Source organism: Halichondria panicea, chromosome 14 (genome assembly GCF_963675165.1).
Source record: "Halichondria panicea chromosome 14, odHalPani1.1, whole genome shotgun sequence".
Classification (NCBI taxonomy): Eukaryota; Metazoa; Porifera; class Demospongiae; order Suberitida; family Halichondriidae; genus Halichondria; species Halichondria panicea.
In genome coordinates this window covers 401682-420484 of record NC_087390.1, presented here as the reverse complement: position 1 = coordinate 420484, position 18803 = coordinate 401682, and the positions used below count along the sequence as shown (strand labels likewise).

Genomic DNA, 18803 nt, shown 5'->3' with positions numbered 1-18803 from the left:
AGTAGTGCATGTTGTTTGCGGTGGTGGAGTTCACAATAATTATGAATGCAAAATGTATTTTTTACTGTTCTTATAGTAGAACATGTAGATCTTATAACATGCTATTAATAGCGTTGTTTACATACTCTATAACTTGTCCAAAGGATTCATAAACACCTCGGTCCGGAAACTTATCATTGTTGATTTCTATATTACATCAATATTGTCTTTTCGCTACAACACCTTTTCACAAAGCCAAGATACAGGCGGCCGTAACTATTGGTGGGTAGCACGACTCAACTGCATTATCGATAATCCATTGACACATCGATATTTATATTTGTAGCAGATAGGGTGTTAGATTGTAGTATAGTACGTGATAGTCTCTTTGATGGCTGACACATGCACACATGCACAACCTGGTTCCAGGCCGATTAAAATACGTATTTTAATCGGCCTGGATTCGAGGCTAATTTAACACAGTCATGCATATCATGGAAATATTTCAGTCTGCATGGTTTTTACATAACCTAAGTTTTCTCTCTGTATTCCCATTCACTTTGCACCAGTCTCAGGAATAAGCCGCCCCTAACAGAAGGGCGGTGTATTTATGAGACTACCTCAATATGACCATATTGAAAGAGGGGCGTGGTAACTCCCCTATGTGAAACACTCAAGATCATCAATGAAGCTAGCCGGCCAAAGCTTCAGCTAGTCTGGCTATAAGTGTGTTCTACTAGCTTCTGAGTGTGGGAAAGAGACTAGACAATGACCTCCTACAATGCCACAGATATTGACCAACTCGGGTTCTTACTCAACAGGGACCCCTACGATTCACAAACACAGGTGCTGCGATCGTTCCTGAGTAGGTTTTCACCGAGTTCAGTGGTGAAGCTCATCAATCATCCTATCAAGCGTTACAGTGGACAGACGTCCGTTCATCTAGCTGCCGCTAATGGACTCTGGGAGTGTCTTGAGATATTGCTCTCATTCGGAGGTACGTACATTGTGCTTGTACTAGTAACTAGATAAACAACGAACACACACATCAAGAGTAGAACACACACACACACACACACACACACACTTTGTCGAAATTTATTGAACTATCTTGTTGTGGTAGCATATCCAATCATATAAAATGATGCATGGTGCATATATCAGGTTGCTTTGATATGTTGTGGTTTGACCAAGGCTACAGCTGTAGCTATGAAAGCATTGTACTTTATAGAGATCCATGCCATCTTATTCAGAGGGTCAGTTTATTGCCTGATCTCATATTATACTGTGGATACATATTGTAGGATTAAATTAGCAAGTTTATGGTTTATGGATTATTAATTATATCTTCATTTCTCTGTCTCCAGGCAACCCGAATGCAACCTCTGCACCACCAGACCTCTGTCAGGTGAGTTGACAACCAGTACAATACTCATGCACTGTGTCTCATATTCCAGCTAGTCCCTCTGGCTTTGGTAGACTAGGGGTATACATTACAAGCTTTTAGCTGATTGAGCTATTATTACAGGATCGTGTAATGAGCAAAAACCCCTCCAGCTATAAATTACATAGATCTTGTAACTAGCAAAATCCCTCCAGCTATTATGACAAGTCATAGTTATTATTCACTACATTAGAAGTTACATATTGCCTGTACACAAATTTTTTATGAGAGACTGTGCTCTATGACTAGGAGTTAGTGGAAGTTAACCTCACCTAGTTACTTTGATAGAGAAGCCAAGTGGAGTATATTTAAAGTTAAAGTAGAGCAATTATAGATAAGGAAGCAAGGCCAAGGCAGCTAGCAACTAGGCACTCCCTTTAGCTGTTAATTTTCTCTCACTATTGTTGTTATATCCATACATGTACTCTACCCCCACGTCCACACACACACACACACTCACACCCACACACTCACACACACACACACACACACATACACACACACACACACACACCACACTCAACCCACACACACACACACACACACACACACACCACACTCAACCCACACACACACACACACACACACACACTCACAGACTCCTCTCCACCTGGCCGCTAGGAAAGGCTACGAACTTTGCTTGCAAATTCTCCTCGAGAACGGTGCTAAAATGGAGTTGAGAAACACACGCCAGGAGAAAGCCATCCACTTGGTCCGAGGGAAGGTCAACTGTGAGAGAGTGTTCAATCATGCCATAGCACGATTCCAGATACCAAAGAGGACCAGGGAACAGCAACAACGAGTGGACGGTGAGTGTGTGTGTGTGTGTGTATGTGGGGTGTGGGTGTATGTGTGTGTGTGTGTGTGTGCAGGTACCTCAATTATGTGCTGTGTAAGGACATTTTCATTTCCTGGTAGATAAATATATAGCTTTCTTGACTCTATAACCTCACTCCTACATGTACATAATTATAACAAGCGCAAAAAACATTTTGTGAAAAAATGGGGAAGAGTAGGGTTGGAAGAGCATGTGCACTGAAGTAACAAAAAGTTTGAAAACAAGATTGTGGGTTGCTTGCATGCTCCAACAGCATAATTATTATTATAAATTCAGGAATTTCGCCACAATTGTTACTGTAGCTGCTACATATGAAATTGTTGTCCATAGACTTTGACCTTTTATTGCTGTTCCCAGTGGATGGTTAGTTAAGACTTCCCGACCACTAGCTGCACATGTGTGTATGCTTCTAAATACATATGTACAGTTGTGATTTATATACTAATAAAATTAATGTACTTTTCTACATTACTTTGCATTTACTGAGAAAAATTATAGTTGATGTGTTTTGAGCATCATGCATATAAATAAACCATGCTATAGTTGATAGGTTAATTTCCATGTGTTTAGAGCATCATAAATAAACGTAACAGTTTACATTTATTGTGCTATGCTTATTTGATACTAGTCTAGAAAGCAACTTCCTTTTTGGGGTATAGTTTATTGTGGGGATTTTTTTACTACTAATTTTTCCCAGACTCTGTGTCTCATGGTGCATGCATGTGGCCACTTGTGCCACTTAGTCTATAGATAAATTATTAACATTAGGATAAAAGTATTGGAGAATGTAGCTTTTTAGCTCATTCCCTTTGATGTATCTGTATGTACCTGCAAAAATTGGGCTAGCTGCGTTTATGGTGTACTTGGCTAACTAGAGTCGTTGTGTATTCATTATAAGACTTTAGTCCACACAGCATATATCCTTGGTTGTGAATATCGACATTGTCACTCTGAAACACACACAATCAAGCCGTAACTAATATGGTACATTGTACATGTACTTTGTACGCACGTACTGATAGTATGCATAGTATTGTACTTGCTGTACAAATAATTGTGCACAAGTATCATTAAACGAAGGGGGGGTGTAGTTGAACATCTTTCAATGGCTATAACTTTAGTATCGTTGATCCAATGTCAACAATTTTAGGATACTCTGAAAGCTTAGAAAAAAACCTTTCAAATGATGTGTTTCAATCCAAAACTTAGATGGGGTCATAATTTGTCATTTTTCGGCCTCGGACCATGGGCTATAATCCATGGTACAGCTAAATTGGCAAATACTTTTATCTCTCAATTATGAACTTTGATGGTACCATTTGAAAGGTCTCTTTCTAAGCTTTCAGAAAATCAGAAAATCGTTGAAATTGGTTCCACGGAATTCAAGTTATGGCGACTGAAGGAGTCCCCGAACGAATTTTAAATTTCACTTTGTCAGTCAGGTCAGCGTGTCCCATATCTCATATTCTAGTAGCCTTTTCTCGTCTCAATGCTAGCACAATAGTATAATGTTTTCCTTATCTGTGCAGATCTCCACTCCATGTTAGCGGAGGAGAAGTTCGACCAGTTCTACCAGCTGTACGAGCAGCTTCCTCCAGACCACAGGGACTTGGCAACCAGATGGACTGACTTCTATCAGAACACTCTGCTATACAGGTCAGGGTTGCTATGCGTAACAGCATGTTGTTTGTTAGTGGTACTGCCCTTTGCAGCTCACTTGGAAGTTTTGGGCAAATAGTAAATTGCAAAAAACCACTTGAGATAAGTGTAACAGTTTACACAAGTAAACCACAATGCTATAGAACAAGGTACAAAGTTTAAGAAACAGATCTTTATGTGGCTATAATATACATCTGGCTATACCTACAGTATATTCAGCATAAACTACTAGTTGGGTAACCAGGAAAAACTAATCCTTATTAAGAGGAGTTAAGTGGCGTATTAAGTGGCAGAGAATTGGAGACTGGTTCAGCAGCAGGCTGTTTCTCAGTCAACAATTTTAAGATAGTTTTAGTTTAGGCAGTTTATATCGTAATCAATCTACCCCTAGAGCCCAAACTTTGTACCTTATAGATAGAGATCTGGCCAAGTTGTGGTTTAGCTGTAAACTGTTACACTTACCTCAAGTGGTTTTTTGCATTTTACTGTAATACACTATTTGCCAAAACTTAACGTGAGCTACAACAAATCATGAGCGTGAAAAAACTACAACAACAAAACACAAAGATCTGATCTATTCCAAAATTTAAACTTTTTTCCTTGCTTATACATTGTAGTATTGTGGTTTACTTATGTAAACTGTTACACTTATCTCAAGTGGTTTTTTGCAATTTACTATTTGCCCTAAACTTCCAAGTGAGCTGCAAAGGGCAGTACAATTGGCAAAAAAATGCTAATTATAACTAGGCTACCTTTGCTCTAATTGTGTGTATCTTACCGTTAGTACTAGTCATGTAAAAAGTACTGTTAAAGTCAGCTCTATAAATTGAGTTCTGATGATCCAATTTCAACGATTTTATGATTTTCTGAAAGCTTAGAAGGAGCTCTTTCAAATGGTATGCTCAAATCCCAATTTTGGAACCGGCCAATAACTTCCTGTTTTGGAACAAAAACAAGCCCAAAATAGACTTTTGATTTTAAGACACCTTCTTAACATCATTGTAAGCTTTTAGAAAATCAGAAAATCAATGTGATTGGACTAACGAAACTAAAGTTATGGCCGTTCAAAGATGCTCTATTTAACGCTGGACATCGTTAGACGTGTATACATAAAAGTACTGATATTATATTTGTCCCCCTCCCCCTCCCTCACAGAGCCGCTACCAACAACCTGGAGAAACCTGTCGCCTTCCTCCTCGATCGTTCCCCTAACCAGCCCCTACACAACCTGGACACGTATGACACGCCCCTCCTCATCGCGTGTCGAAACAACAACCTTCAGATTGTCACTATGCTGCTCAGCCACTCCCCAAACCTGGTCTTCATCCAAGATGCTCACTCTAAACGCTCCCCCCTCCATCACGCCTGCTCTCGGGGGAAAATCGAAATGGTCGATGCTATTTTAACAGCTCTGGACAGAGTGATACAGCATAACGCTGGAAAACATCAGCAAAAATATACTCTGGATTTTATGGACGATTTGAATCGAACACCCCTCTTCAATGCGTGCTATTACGGTTTTACGGACATTGTCGAACGACTGATTAAATTCCAGAAAGAACGCAAGGATGTCCTCACGCTCAATGTTAACAGTGCTATCAAGAGTTCACAGCGGACCCCCCTCCACGTGGCTGTTAAAAAAGGAGCAGTTGAAATCGTGAAAATTCTTCTATCAACGGAGGACATCGAGATTAGCCCTGAGGCAAGACCGTCGAAAGACACGCACAAACAATTAGTCCATCTCATTCAAAAGCAACGTCATGGTCGAATGCTGCCTTCGGACATGAGCTTTGACGAAACAAACGAACCCTCGAGTGACCCCTGTTCCCCCGAAAAACAGTTTATCCCCTCACAAAATAAATCCTCTGCCACACCCACCCCCACGTCCTCATGGTCCAACCTGCAACAGCCGCTTACGAATTCGTCCGAATCGCCCTCAAGCGGTTTACACACCCCAACAGACGAAGTGAAATCCCCTCCTGCTGGCTCGGAACGAGTTCATGCTTTCACCATGCCCAAGCAACGCCCCAGTGACAGGAAAATTAGTACTGATAGTACAGACAGTGGCAGCAGGCCTATTCGTTCCATCTCTGGTGCTGTGTCCCCTGGAGAATCGTCTATAGGAGTTTTTCTCGGTCACACGGGCAAGTTAGAAGTTTTGCCAAAGGATACCAATTCAGGATATACGATATTCGACAAGTTGTTAGTCACGCCCCTCGCCGAAGCATGTGTGTACGGCAAGAAAGACATTGTACGTACATTGCTGGAGCGTGGAGCAAAAGATGCCGGCGGTTTGTCGTGTCGAATAGCACATCTTCTACAAAACACTGAACTTATGCAGTTGATTCTATCGTTCGATTGTTCGTTAGTGGAACCTACAAAAGAACAAAAGAAAAAGTACGGTAAACGTGCTCCGCATTGGCTTCATCTACTATGGAGCAGCAAACTCCTCCCACAATGCAGCGGAACTTGGTTTTCAGACGACGTCATTTTTCGTCCCGTATTAATCAGCGATTCTGGCGACACTGGAACGTACGGGAGATCGCGCCGCGAGGGAACCCCGGAAATCCCTCAACTGACAACGGTTCACTCGAATCGAATTTTGGATATTAGTCTCGATACTAACAGTCTTACTGAAGTACCTATTGAAGTTTTCAAACTGCCCGAAGTCCACGAAATCAACCTGTCTCGAAATGCCATCACCAAACTGCCTGAAGCTGTCTTGACTCCGAATGCAGGACTATTGTTGGGCTGGGAATGCACTAATCTGGTGGATTTAAACATCTCGAGAAACAAGCTGCAGTCGCTACCGTCTTGCGTGTGGTTACTCCCTAAATTGCAATCGCTTCGTGTTGCGAATAACGAACTAGCGAGCTTATTACCCAACTTGAGTAATATCGACGTAGATTCTCTCACTCAGTCTCTGTCATTTATAGACGTGTCGAACAACAAGTTGAAAGCAATCCCAGACTTTGTTTTCAAATTTAAACAACTCAAGCAAGTGAATATTTCGTCCAACTCCCTGACTTCCATCCCTGAGACACTATGGTTGTGTAAGTCTCTTCAAGAACTTGATTTGAGCAAAAACAAACTAACAGTTCTACCTTGGTGTGAACCTGAAGACTCAATGGAGGATTCTAGAGATATTCAGGTATCAACGAGGGGACCTTCGGGCATGTTTGGACTGGCAGACAGGGTTATAGGTGGTGTGGATTACGTTAATCCCATCTCAGTCAAAGATGCATCATCACTGCGAAGACAACCCTCAGTCTTCCACAATGTGACTCCAATCTCAGATCCTGGAGCTACTAGTACAGTTAGTGCTATTGAAACATGTGACTACTCGTCACTCAGCAAACTAAATCTTGCCAAAAACAAATTCACTTTCTACCCTGAGGCACTTCCGTGTCTCGCTCCAAATCTAACAGACCTTGACGTTTCAGACAACAAATTCGAGCAAATTGATATTCAATTCATTCCGCAATCCATGAAGAAGTTCTCCGCTCGTCGCTGTGGTATTAAGCGATTTGGAAACGTTATGGACAAGAAAATGCACGCCATTGTCACTCATAGCTGTCGCCACGGTGATACGTTCGGTCACCCGTGTCAACATCGTGCCCACACGCGTCTTCGTTGCATTAATAATCTTCATTTAACCAAAAATAAATTGCAACACTTGCAATTAATTCATCACAAACCTCACGACGTTAGCTCCCCGGACAACGATCACGGTGCCGAAGAAAAAGTTTATTCCGTTAATCTTACATCTCTTGATCTTCTTTACCCAGTTCTCGAAGGATTGGACGTATCTTATAACGACCTGAGGGGATTGTTCAACCCCAATATTGGGTATCAACAACATTTGCAGTGGATTTGGTTAAATGGAAACGATAATTTGGAAATGCTTCCGCTTGAATTTGCTCACTTGAAAAACACGAGGCAATTTACAGAGTTGCAATTCTGTGACCTCCCGCGCCTGACGGACCCTCCACAAGAGTACCGCTCGGACACGGTCAGTTTGTCACATCTGCTCAGCTATATGAGGTCAAGACTGAAAGAGTAAGTGAGATTGTTATCACATTTAAATTTGGAGACATTTTATGCATTATATTGTCTTAAGTACAGATAGTATTTTTATGTTTACAAACCTTTTCACCTGGCTTAAAATGCTCGCTTTATTAAGAGAAAGCATAATTATTCAAAAATCCGTGATACGCATCAAATTCATACGAATTTGTTACATTACTTATGTACAACATATAGCAATCATAATTATGCTATCCACGCACACACACACCCACACACACACACACACAGCTCCGAGCACTATCGCACCATCAAGCTGTTCTTCATAGGCAGTGGAGAGAGGGGCAAGACCACCCTCCTGCGTAGACTGCAGGGAGTAGGTATGTACCAATACTATCTATCTACACTGTATTATTATACTGCATACATGTACAAGCTTGCTTCATTGCAATCTACATGCATGTATATATACATGTAGTCCCGCTTTTCTTGCATGGGCGAACACTATATCTATACTATGTACGTACACTGTACAAGGTGTCATACAGGATTTTTTAAGTAGAGGGGGGAAATAAGAAAAGTAACCAGAACAATTTGCTAAAAAAAGGGTCAACTGTTATTTCAATACCCTGTTAGTATGTAACATTGCCAGCTATGGACACTCAATCATACAACTAGTACCTGAATGCAAAAAAATGGGGAGGATATCCCCTCCCCCCTGTATGACACCCTGCCCCCTCCCCCCCTGTATGACACCCTGCTATATTATACTGCATACATGTAGAGGCATGCTTTCATTGCAATCTACATGCATGGATAGTCTAAATTAAGACCCGCTTTTCTTGCGTGGGCGAACACTACAGTGTATATCCAATTGAACCGGCAATATTGCAGTTATTATATACGTGTGTACGAATAAATTATTGTCCCGTAATTAGAACACTTACGTACATATTTATTTGTTCTGCTCTAATGTACACTCAACATGTTACCTCTAACCTCTCTTGTCATCACCCGCCCACTATATTAGATGTGGGCAAACTCAAGAAGCTGGATTGCGACCGGACCATTGGGATTGATGTGATAGACTGGAGGTATCCCACTGGCACATCAATGTTCAAAAGTTCGGGTCAGCCGGTCCACTTTCTGGCCTGGGATTTTGCCGGCCAGGTACGTATACATGTATTCTGATTGCCCCAGTCCATTGACACCACCACCCTTCTTGCCCACACATACACACGCCCACACACTCACATGCCCACACACTCCCCCACACACACCCTCAGGACGTGTACCACACCACTCACCAGTGTTTCTACTCGAGACGTTCTCTCTACCTGGCTCTGTTTCGTCTCTGCGATAGAGAGAAGGGAATCGATGAACTGGAACAATGGCTCAGGAATGTCAAGGTACGTGTGCCTAGTCAAGCAAATAGCATACTACGATAATGTTGTACCGTATTACTAGAATGTTTTGCGAGCATCGAACATTTGCGAATTTTGCGAGGGTTGATCAATTTGCAACAATAAAATCCGCAAAACCTAAATTATTACTAGTAAATACACACGATCCTTGCCAGAACGCAATAGTTAGATCGCAAAGGGTCAAATTTTCTGCTCATTCGCAAAGGTTTTTCACCAGCAAAGTATTGTGACTGTCAAGGCGTGTGCTTAGTCGAAGAGTACATAAATGATGTGCTATTAGTCACTCTGTGTGGCTTGACTGTGTGCAGGGAACCTCTATAGACAAAAACCTCTTAATATGTACGCATATATTACCACGTACATGTAGATAGTAAAATAGAAATTTGAAAGTGCTATTATCAGTAGAACCCTGGTATACCTCAGTTCAATGTATACATGTGTGTAGGTCCTCTAAGTGTCTGCACTGTTATAGCTCAGTATGATTTTATGATTCTTCATCTTATCCATATTTGTCGTACAGCTGCGAGCTCCTGGTTGCCCAGTGATTATAGTGGGCACTCATCTGGACAAGGTTGCTGAGGGAGATGCTGTTATCCTTGAGAGGAAGGCACTCGAGCGATTCTCCGACACCTCCATCTACCCAAAGGTACGTAGACAGTTAGTGAAATATTCAAGAAAATAAGTGTTGCCCCCCCCCCATGCATTAATTTGTGTACATGTAATTGTGAATCATCTTTGGTATAACGTAGCAATTTTTTCTTACAAGCTTAGCTTCTTGCCCTCCATTATATAACTTTTGAAATTTGAAATTGCTCCAAATATTTGGACTATACGTATGATTAAATCATTAAGTACTAGCTGGTTATTTTCGTATGGTGGAAATTTTGATCGAATCATTAAGTATAATGTTGTCTAGGTGATAGCCACGACGAGCATTAACTCAGTGAGCCGTAACCCACTCAATAATCACATGGAGAAGTTGAGGTGTCTCATTTACAATGTGGCCTGTCATCTCCAGCTCACTAAAGACGGAGGATGTGAGTCAATGTGTGGGTGTGGCTTGTGGGTGTGGCTTGTGTACTAAGAATACATTCTGTTATATGTGCGAGTTTTTTCACTCAATCTTTAATCTAGTTTTGAACCACCCACACACACACACACACACACAGTGGAGTACAAACCAGACATGAAAGATTCGGATCCAAAATCTCTATTCCAACAACTCATTCCGACCACATTCCGTGCTCTCCAGGACCGCCTCCGGGAGCGAGTGCGTGCTGCCAAGAGGGAAGGGGTGGAGGCTCCGATCATGGAGGAGGCGGAGTTTAAGCAAGAGTTCCTGGGGATGTTTGAGGATGAGGAGGAACTGCAGGAGGCGGTCTACTGTCTCAATCTACAAGGTACGTAGGTTTACATTTTAACACCTCTTTTAATGCTAAAAATAAGTTTGTGATCCGATAAATTTTGTCATTTCCAGTGTCTTATTGTGCATGTACTCATGCGTAGGTCTATGCGTGCCTATGTCATATACTGCCTGCTCGTGTATATACTGCACATTAATTTAATGACCCATACCCATTTCTGACAGATATATATTGGCGGGCAAAAAAACCTCTTTAGATTGAGAGGTGGCACTTATTGTCTGCAGGAATTGTATACTACAACTATTCTTGTGTACAGGCACTCTTCTCCATTTTGAGGACCATGGTCTTAAGAACATCTACTTCCTGGACCCACAGTGGCTGGCTAAGCTGATGGCCAACGTCATCCATCCCTCCTCCGCGGAAGAGGACTCACCTATAAGAGATGGTTAGTCATCATACCACATGTACATGTTTTTGGACACTTTGGGACCCATTAACCTGGCTGGCCGTGTTATATGGTGACGTGCTAGCACCGTATAGCAGGTAATTTTCTATTGGCTATACGGTAATGTGTCTTTATCTCTGATATTTTCTCACGATCAGCTTTTCTGTGTTTATGAGATCATTGAACATTTTAGCAGCTGCATTCTAATTACTATTAGTCGACATCAACCAACCGTTTTTCTCGATCTTGTAATCAGAATTTTTCCACACACATCATTATAATGCACTCCTATCTTCATCCCCAGGTGTTGCCGATGTCAACGCTCTCTTCACCAAGCTCGACGTGCCTCAGGCTATCAAAGACAAGTACATCAACCTCCTAGAGAAGTTTGAAGTGGCCCTAACAATCAAAGGACAGAGGATCATAATTCCTTCTTTGCTGCCCGATTCTACAAAATTTCCCAAAGCCGATGACAATTTGTCGGATGTGCAGATGAGCCCAGGTATGGACGATTGTTATCAACCTCCCCTTAGGCGATTCTGGATGTCTGGGTACATTCCTGACGGGTTCTGGCCACGCCTTATCTGTAGAGTCGTCAACGATCAACAGATTGGAAAGGTAAGGGACTTGACATTCCTCTACCACTAAATTAAGCCAATGGTTGTGTTACACATTAATCACTTGGGTAAATCGAAATGCTAAATTGTATGCTAAAAATTGCTTTAAAAAATCAATAAACTTAACGTTACTGTATGAACCAATCGAATTTAAGTTATAGCCGTTCAAAGATGCTTTAGACTATATTTGTTTTCTGGTGTCTGCGTGTGTGTGTACTTATCCTCCTTTTGTTTGTTGTTGCCCAGATCCTACGTACAATCCTCGGTGATGACCCTGACCTAATGGACGATACGGACGACTCACAGAAACAAGAGGGGGTCAACCTCGACTGGACACCTTGGAAAACTGGCATCGTGTACAAGTGCCGAGGTCGTACCCTCCTTCTTATCAAGCAGGAAATCTGCAGCAGGCCTGTCGACGTTCCCCCAGAAATAATCGAGTTATATCCAAATCTTACAGGGGAATATCGCATCGAGGTCCATATCTATACAAATGAGTGGGTCAAACTTGCCAACGATTTATCGGAGCAGGGCATTCTCAATTCGTCCTTATCACCTGACTTTATTCCCGGCCTAGCTACAAAGCTATTGGTCGTTTTATCCACTCATATAAAATCTCTGGCTATCAATTATTTTTCCGGTATGCTGTTATCGCATCTAGGACGTCACGCAGTCACGTACATGCCGTGTTGGAAATGCTTCGCAGAAGTGTCTTCGCCACTGCAACCTAATCACGAAGATCTCATCAATAGTTTGTTTGTTTGGAAGAAGAACACGCCAGTGACATGTTTCGGTGTGGAGGACAGCATCGTGAAGGCTATCAAAGGAGAAGATTTTGAATGCATCCTTCACGGTAAAATCAAAGTGGTTCACCTGGCTCCTGATCTGGTAAGATATGTACTGAGAAATGTTAGCTTACTCCGAGTATAATAATTATATAGCTGTCTTTATGAAGTATTGTATTTGGCATTTTTCTTAGACTTTGTGATTTTGAATAGTCTTAGATTTTAATGTAAACATATCATGTGGTAGACCTTTCTTTAAGCTACAGAATGTATGTTTTAGTTTTTAATTTGTTGGTCCAAGCTAAAGTTACGGGCAGTTAAAGAAAGTTACTGAAAAAATGCCTCATTTTCACAAGGTTATTAGGCCATGCAAAGTCAATTTGTAGTTTCTCAGGCCCTCGCGCTTGGAAATTGGCAGCTTTACAATATCACGTGACCTCAAATTAAAAAGCACTAGAAAATGATAACTTTGTATGGTTTTTTGGTCATGAATATAATTATGACTCAAATTAATTTCGAGTAGTCCCAGATTTCTTATCTAAGCATGTCATGTGATAGACCTTTCTTTGAGCTATGTTTTTGTTGTTATAATAATTAATCTTCTATACAGATATTCTGGGACCTGGTTACACAGTACGAGGATAGCTGTGGGCAGCTGCACATTATGGAGAGTGAGGTGTTGGGTAAAGGAGGCTTCGGGTTCGTCTGCAGGGGAGACTTGACGCCAGAGGTGAGGGGTGTGTGAGATGTGAGGGGTAGGTGGGCGGTTGTGAGTGTGTGGGCGGTATGAGAGGCTTTTCTTTAATGTTCGTCAATCAGTACATACGTGTTTGTATTATTACAGAAAACCATAAAATACTTCAACTACACCCCCCCCCCCCCCGTTTAACCAATAGTTTGGGGAATCTTTCAGCTACCATAACTTGCATTTCATGGATACACAATCAGAAGTCCCTGGAATATTTAACTATGCTAATCCCTTTCAGTTTGGCCCTGATAAAGCTTATTATTGAGAATGATATTCAATCTAATTGTGGTTTTGCTGTTGGCATTTCTCTGTTGCAAGTGCACTGCAATCCACTTATTGTATCCCTTGGAGAGCAGCTCCACCACTAATCTTCCCCTCTTGTACACAGCACGGTTCCAAGAAACAGGTGGCCATAAAGGTGTTCCTCCAGGGTGATCTGATGCAGGCAGTAGAGCACTCCACTATTCAAGAGTTGCTCACCCTCTCACAAGACCCTAAGAACATCCTCTATGCTTACAAGGAGATACGACAGGAAGTGTCTTTCCTTGCTTCCCTCAACAGTCCCTTCCTCACAGGTAACCTCACTCCACGTATGGTCGGGCAACTGTATATACGGCTGTACGCACCTACCTATGTATATACGTATTTGTAGGCTTTTAATGTTCATATGCAAAGTTATGAAATAAGTACGCACAAGACTTGGCATCTTAATAAGACTAAATTCATAGTAATACGGTAAATTCATATTACTGTCAATGTCACAAATCCTACAGTACATGTAACTACTACATGCTTATAATTTTTTGCAGCATTTTAATTAATGTACGTAAGCCAAGCTGTATTATTGACCTGTATTGTTATTCTCCTTGTGTGTGTGTCCAGAGCTGTGTGGGGTGAAGCTGGACCCCTACATGTGTCTGATGCTGGAGCTAGCTCCGAAGCAGTCACTCCGAGTCATGCTAAAGCGGTACAAGGAGCACAGAATGTTTCTAGAGCCTCTCACTATCAAGAACACTGTTCTACAGGTACACAATTTATATTCATTCGTTTTTATGGAGTCTTTTAAACTTATTCTATGGAAAATAGATTCTTTGAGAACCTTGTCCTTTCTTACAGGCTATTTTAGTTGTAAGCTCAGACTGATAATTACTGAGAGGTTGTCCTTGTTGTGGACTGGTTACCATGTCGTTATTGTGAATGGCCCTTGGCATGTAAAATAAATATTGATGAATATAGATTGGCTCATTTTGGTATAATTATCATGGGTATATAAATACATCGGTCTAGCTAATTAAATTATACAACTTTACCATGCGCATGTAATTACTGTAACTAGACTAATCAAAATGAATGTCCAATACACACTTTTAGAGCTATAGCCATGCAGCAAACGTTTTTTATTTATTTCTCAGATTTCCAAAGGGCTTGAGTACCTCCATCGCCATCAAGTGGTACATCTTGACATCAAGTCCCCCAACGTCCTCGTGTGGCACTTCCCGTCTCCCCAAGATAGCCGTCAGCTACGAGTGCGACAAGCCGGCAATGTCTGGATCAAACTAGCCGACTATGGTATCAGTCAGCTGTCCACCAGGCAGACCTTAAGGGTAGGGAACAACCCGGCTGGTACTCCAGGCTTCATGGCACCAGAGCTGTTCGAGAGCCCCGGGCAAGAAGTGTCCGCTGAGCAGGTGAGCCAGCTTGTATACTGTACGTACAAACTGTACATGTACATTATTCATACATGTAGAATTGTTTTAGCACTGAATTAATATCAATCAAGTCTACGTTTGTTGTCATGTACTGACATTTTCACTTTCAATAACTAAGCAATAATTGTCATATAACTAAGCCCTTTGAAGTTTAAATCTAAGATAATTCATGTAGTTAGTTTATGACACTGGAATATACATGTACGTAGGTCATAGGTCAACGTGTTTGCATAGTCTAGTATATACTATATACGCTTAAAGTAGCAGCTGCAATAAAAACTTATTTCGTCTCTATCCACACCACTTATGAAATAACACTTCCTATACGTAACCTCCTTATTTTAAACTGTTGTATAATTAATTTGCCTTGTTTCATCATGCAGTCTTTGGTAGCTCAGTCTACCAATATAAATTGTCATGTTTCTGCTAGGACGTTCAGTGTACACATCTCTAGCCTAGGCTGGCCTGATGTTTATTCGGCTGTTTTCGTTGCTTCAAGCTTTCTACGTTTCTCCCTTCCACAGGTTGATGTGTTTGCACTGGGTATGACATTCTATGAGATGCTCAGTCAAAAGACACCATTTGACAACATTCACCCACACGTGAAACGTAACCAGGAAGTGCGGAATAAGCACCGCCCTATTCCCAGCGCCAAGGAAACCCGCTCACTCATTTTATTCCAAGACCTGATGGCCTTGTGCTGGGACCATGACCCTGAGAATAGACCTACAACCAAGCAAATCGTGGACTGGGTTGACGCACCTGAATTTGAACGATTGCGAGCACAGATTTCGCTGAATGGTGTCAAGTCGATCTCTTGTGCGTGCGTTTGTCGGATTTTACCTGAGAATGAAGAAGAGGTTCTATTTCCACAACCTACAAATGAACGTAAACTGTTCCACGGGGTGGGCGGTGCTTCGTGCCCCATTGACCCCGATAAACGCTCCTCCCGTCTGCATGATATGACCTCGTTGCTGGATCAGCTGGATGATGTGTTTAAGAAGTACGGTGAAGCCGACGATGGAGGATCACCACAACAAAATATTCTAATCACAAGCGCAGGTTTGTTTGATTTGATGAAATTTAATATTAGCAGTTTTGGTAGTTATCTTTGAGAGTCTGTAATTTTCACAATTCTGATGTGTATTCTGTAGCTCTCAGCGTGACCTTTCCTTAAAGTGACATATTTTCACAAGTAGCGATTTCACTGTTTAGCCATTTGCTGGTATTAAATTCTGCTAAATCGTGTTCAAGTTTCATGTATTATTCACAACGTTTTTCTAATTACTCGCCAGTGAGATTCATTGCATTTTCCAATTATCTGCGAGTACACATTTTTTGCGATTTTACTCTCAATTCGCAGAAATAGCAGAAATTAATACTCGCGAAATAAATATTTTCTCTTGGTTTGTACGTACACACATAGGTGATGAAATGTGCATTGAAACGAAAGGGAAGAAAATCAAAGATGAAGATGAAGATATTTACCAGTTCCTGCCCACCAGAGAAACCCCTCAAGATCAGGACGAGATACTTGAGGGGGGCGTGGTCAATGACGTGGCTGTGCAGTGCGAGTTTGAACCTTACACCCAGATCTGGCTGTGTGGGCGGGGTGATCGGAAGGGGGTGCTCCAGGTGTTTACGTACAACGATGGGCACATCGGACACTGCGTGAGTTTAAGTTTAAAATAAAGGTTTTCACAATTTTGTGTATGCACAAACAAAGCTTGTGTGCGTGTATAATTTAAATACAGACATTTTTTACACGAGTTTATTGCTTTTTTGTACTTTGATCATATATTATCAAGGATTTCCCACTTGCAGACCTTCTCTGGCTATTGCAGTAGCGAGGAAGTGACCGCCATCTGTCCTGTGCGTAACCTCATGTGGTTGGGCACTGCAAACGGCACAATCAAGATCTTCCATGCTCCAACACTCAAGGTTCGGTTTGCGGCTAAGATGGTTGTTCACGGAGGCAAATCTGCATCTTTTATACTCAATATCATCCACGTTGAAGAAGCATCTTGCGTTCTTGTTGCCAGTCACAACGGAGAAATTTGGGTATTTTACGATCGTGTTATACAGGGTGGTCTTAAAGTTCGAGAAAGAATAACTCTGCCGGAGTTTTCGCCGTGTTTTCACCTCGTGAAAGTGCCGCATCGAGATCCCGGCAAAGTGGAGGTCTGGGGAACAATGGATCATAATCGAGTCCTAGTGTTGGAGAGAGTCAATAAAAAATGGACGCAGATAGAGCTTGAAGCGTCGCCTGGAGACTTGAGGCTCAAGCTTTGCTCGTATATCGTCCACACATCTTTTACTAGTCGTACTACGGGCTTGGAGTGCAGTCATACATGGGTGTCGTACCGAAATCGATCATTGCTGGTTGGATTTGATGCTCTGACGAGGAAGCAGAGGTGTAGACTCAACTGTGCAGATGCCCTCAGAAATCGTAAGTGTTCTATGTCCTTACATAATGTATGTATATAAGTGTACCGTAATGAATGAAGTTGCTCCTGCTCTGCCTGCATGCATGCATGTGTAGTGCCAGTTACACACGTGCGTAGTTGTATATACCGTATAGCAGGTAATTTTCGGGGGACAAAATATTCGTGGTTCAGCAATATTGAGACATTTCGTGGGTAATATGTTCGTGGTAGCTGCTTGCACTGCAGGTAAAGGTAGGCAATGTCGTCGCTTCATTCGTGGGTAAAATATTCGTGGTCAGACCTCCAACCATGAAAACCACGAATATTTTGCCCCACGAAAATTTCCCGCTATACGGTAATTTTAATGAATCCATGTGTAATAGTAGACATTTGTACAATATAGTGCACCCCCTCCTATACGGTTACACACACACACACCCTCCCCACACACACACACACACACATAGGAGATGACCCATCTTGCCAGGTAGTCACAATGGTCGCTAAAGGTGTGAAGTTATTCGTGGGAACATCAGGAGGTGTTGTGGGCGTGTTCGATTCAGAAAGTGTTGAACTTCTCAACGTCTTCTCATGGCACAAAGAAAAAGTCCGAACTCTGTTAGTAATGCCAAAAGAAATGGAAGCATGCATATGCAACGAAATCCCATTCAATAATTTGGAATCGGAACATCAGAATGGAGTCTCTAAAGGCCACAAGTTTCAGCGCGGGATGTCTGCTTTTGCGTACCTGGAGAATCAGCACTGTATCCATAATGATGAACCTGACGCTGTGATGCTTATGAGTATCGGAAATGGACGAAGAAAGTATCAAGTTAGCGAACAAAGCAAGCAAGAACGAATCAAGATATTCAATGATACTCAGCACTCTATTGGGAGGAGACCAACGTCTATGGACAAACTAGGGGAAGACATAGTTTTATTGCAATGGAGAAGCTAGCTGGCACTATAATGTGTGTATGTGTGTCTATATTTATACACGATTGTTTGTACTGTGTCATACCTGTGTTTGATTAATCCACTATACTTGCCTGAACAATGGATAAACTCCTGCCTATATATACCTATAATTATAGCAGCTATGAATAACGAGCTAGTGTCGCAAGCTGCGTTGTGCTGCTAATGCCTCTCGCCATGTTATGCTTTCGCTCCAAAAGTATTATTAAATATAGTAGAGGGAATATTATATAATAAGCTATATATAATGAATTTTACATTAAAGTTATAGCTTATCTATATAATTATAAACTCACTGACTTGTTTTACATGCATGCATCTATTATAATTGTTGTTAGTGCGGCCTGAGATCGAGGCTAAAAGA

At 41.7% G+C, this 18803-nt stretch overlaps 1 protein-coding gene across 1 annotated transcript; it reads left to right on the top strand.

Moving 5' to 3' along the window:
- The first annotated feature begins 613 nt into the window (after window positions 1–613).
- Window positions 614–18508, top strand: LOC135347691 (uncharacterized). The gene is made up of 22 exons (XM_064545712.1): window positions 614–976; window positions 1347–1387; window positions 2022–2232; window positions 3791–3917; window positions 5076–7979; window positions 8238–8326; window positions 8977–9116; window positions 9233–9355; window positions 9891–10016; window positions 10287–10407; window positions 10540–10770; window positions 11051–11179; window positions 11484–11797; window positions 12043–12684; window positions 13192–13311; window positions 13718–13904; window positions 14212–14354; window positions 14742–15017; window positions 15563–16100; window positions 16465–16709; window positions 16863–17487; window positions 17932–18508. The coding sequence occupies exons 1-22, from the start codon at window positions 748–750 to the stop codon at window positions 18420–18422; spliced, it is 8052 nt and encodes a 2683-aa protein (XP_064401782.1). The 5' UTR covers window positions 614–747; the 3' UTR covers window positions 18423–18508.
- The last annotated feature ends 295 nt before the right edge of the window (window positions 18509–18803 follow it).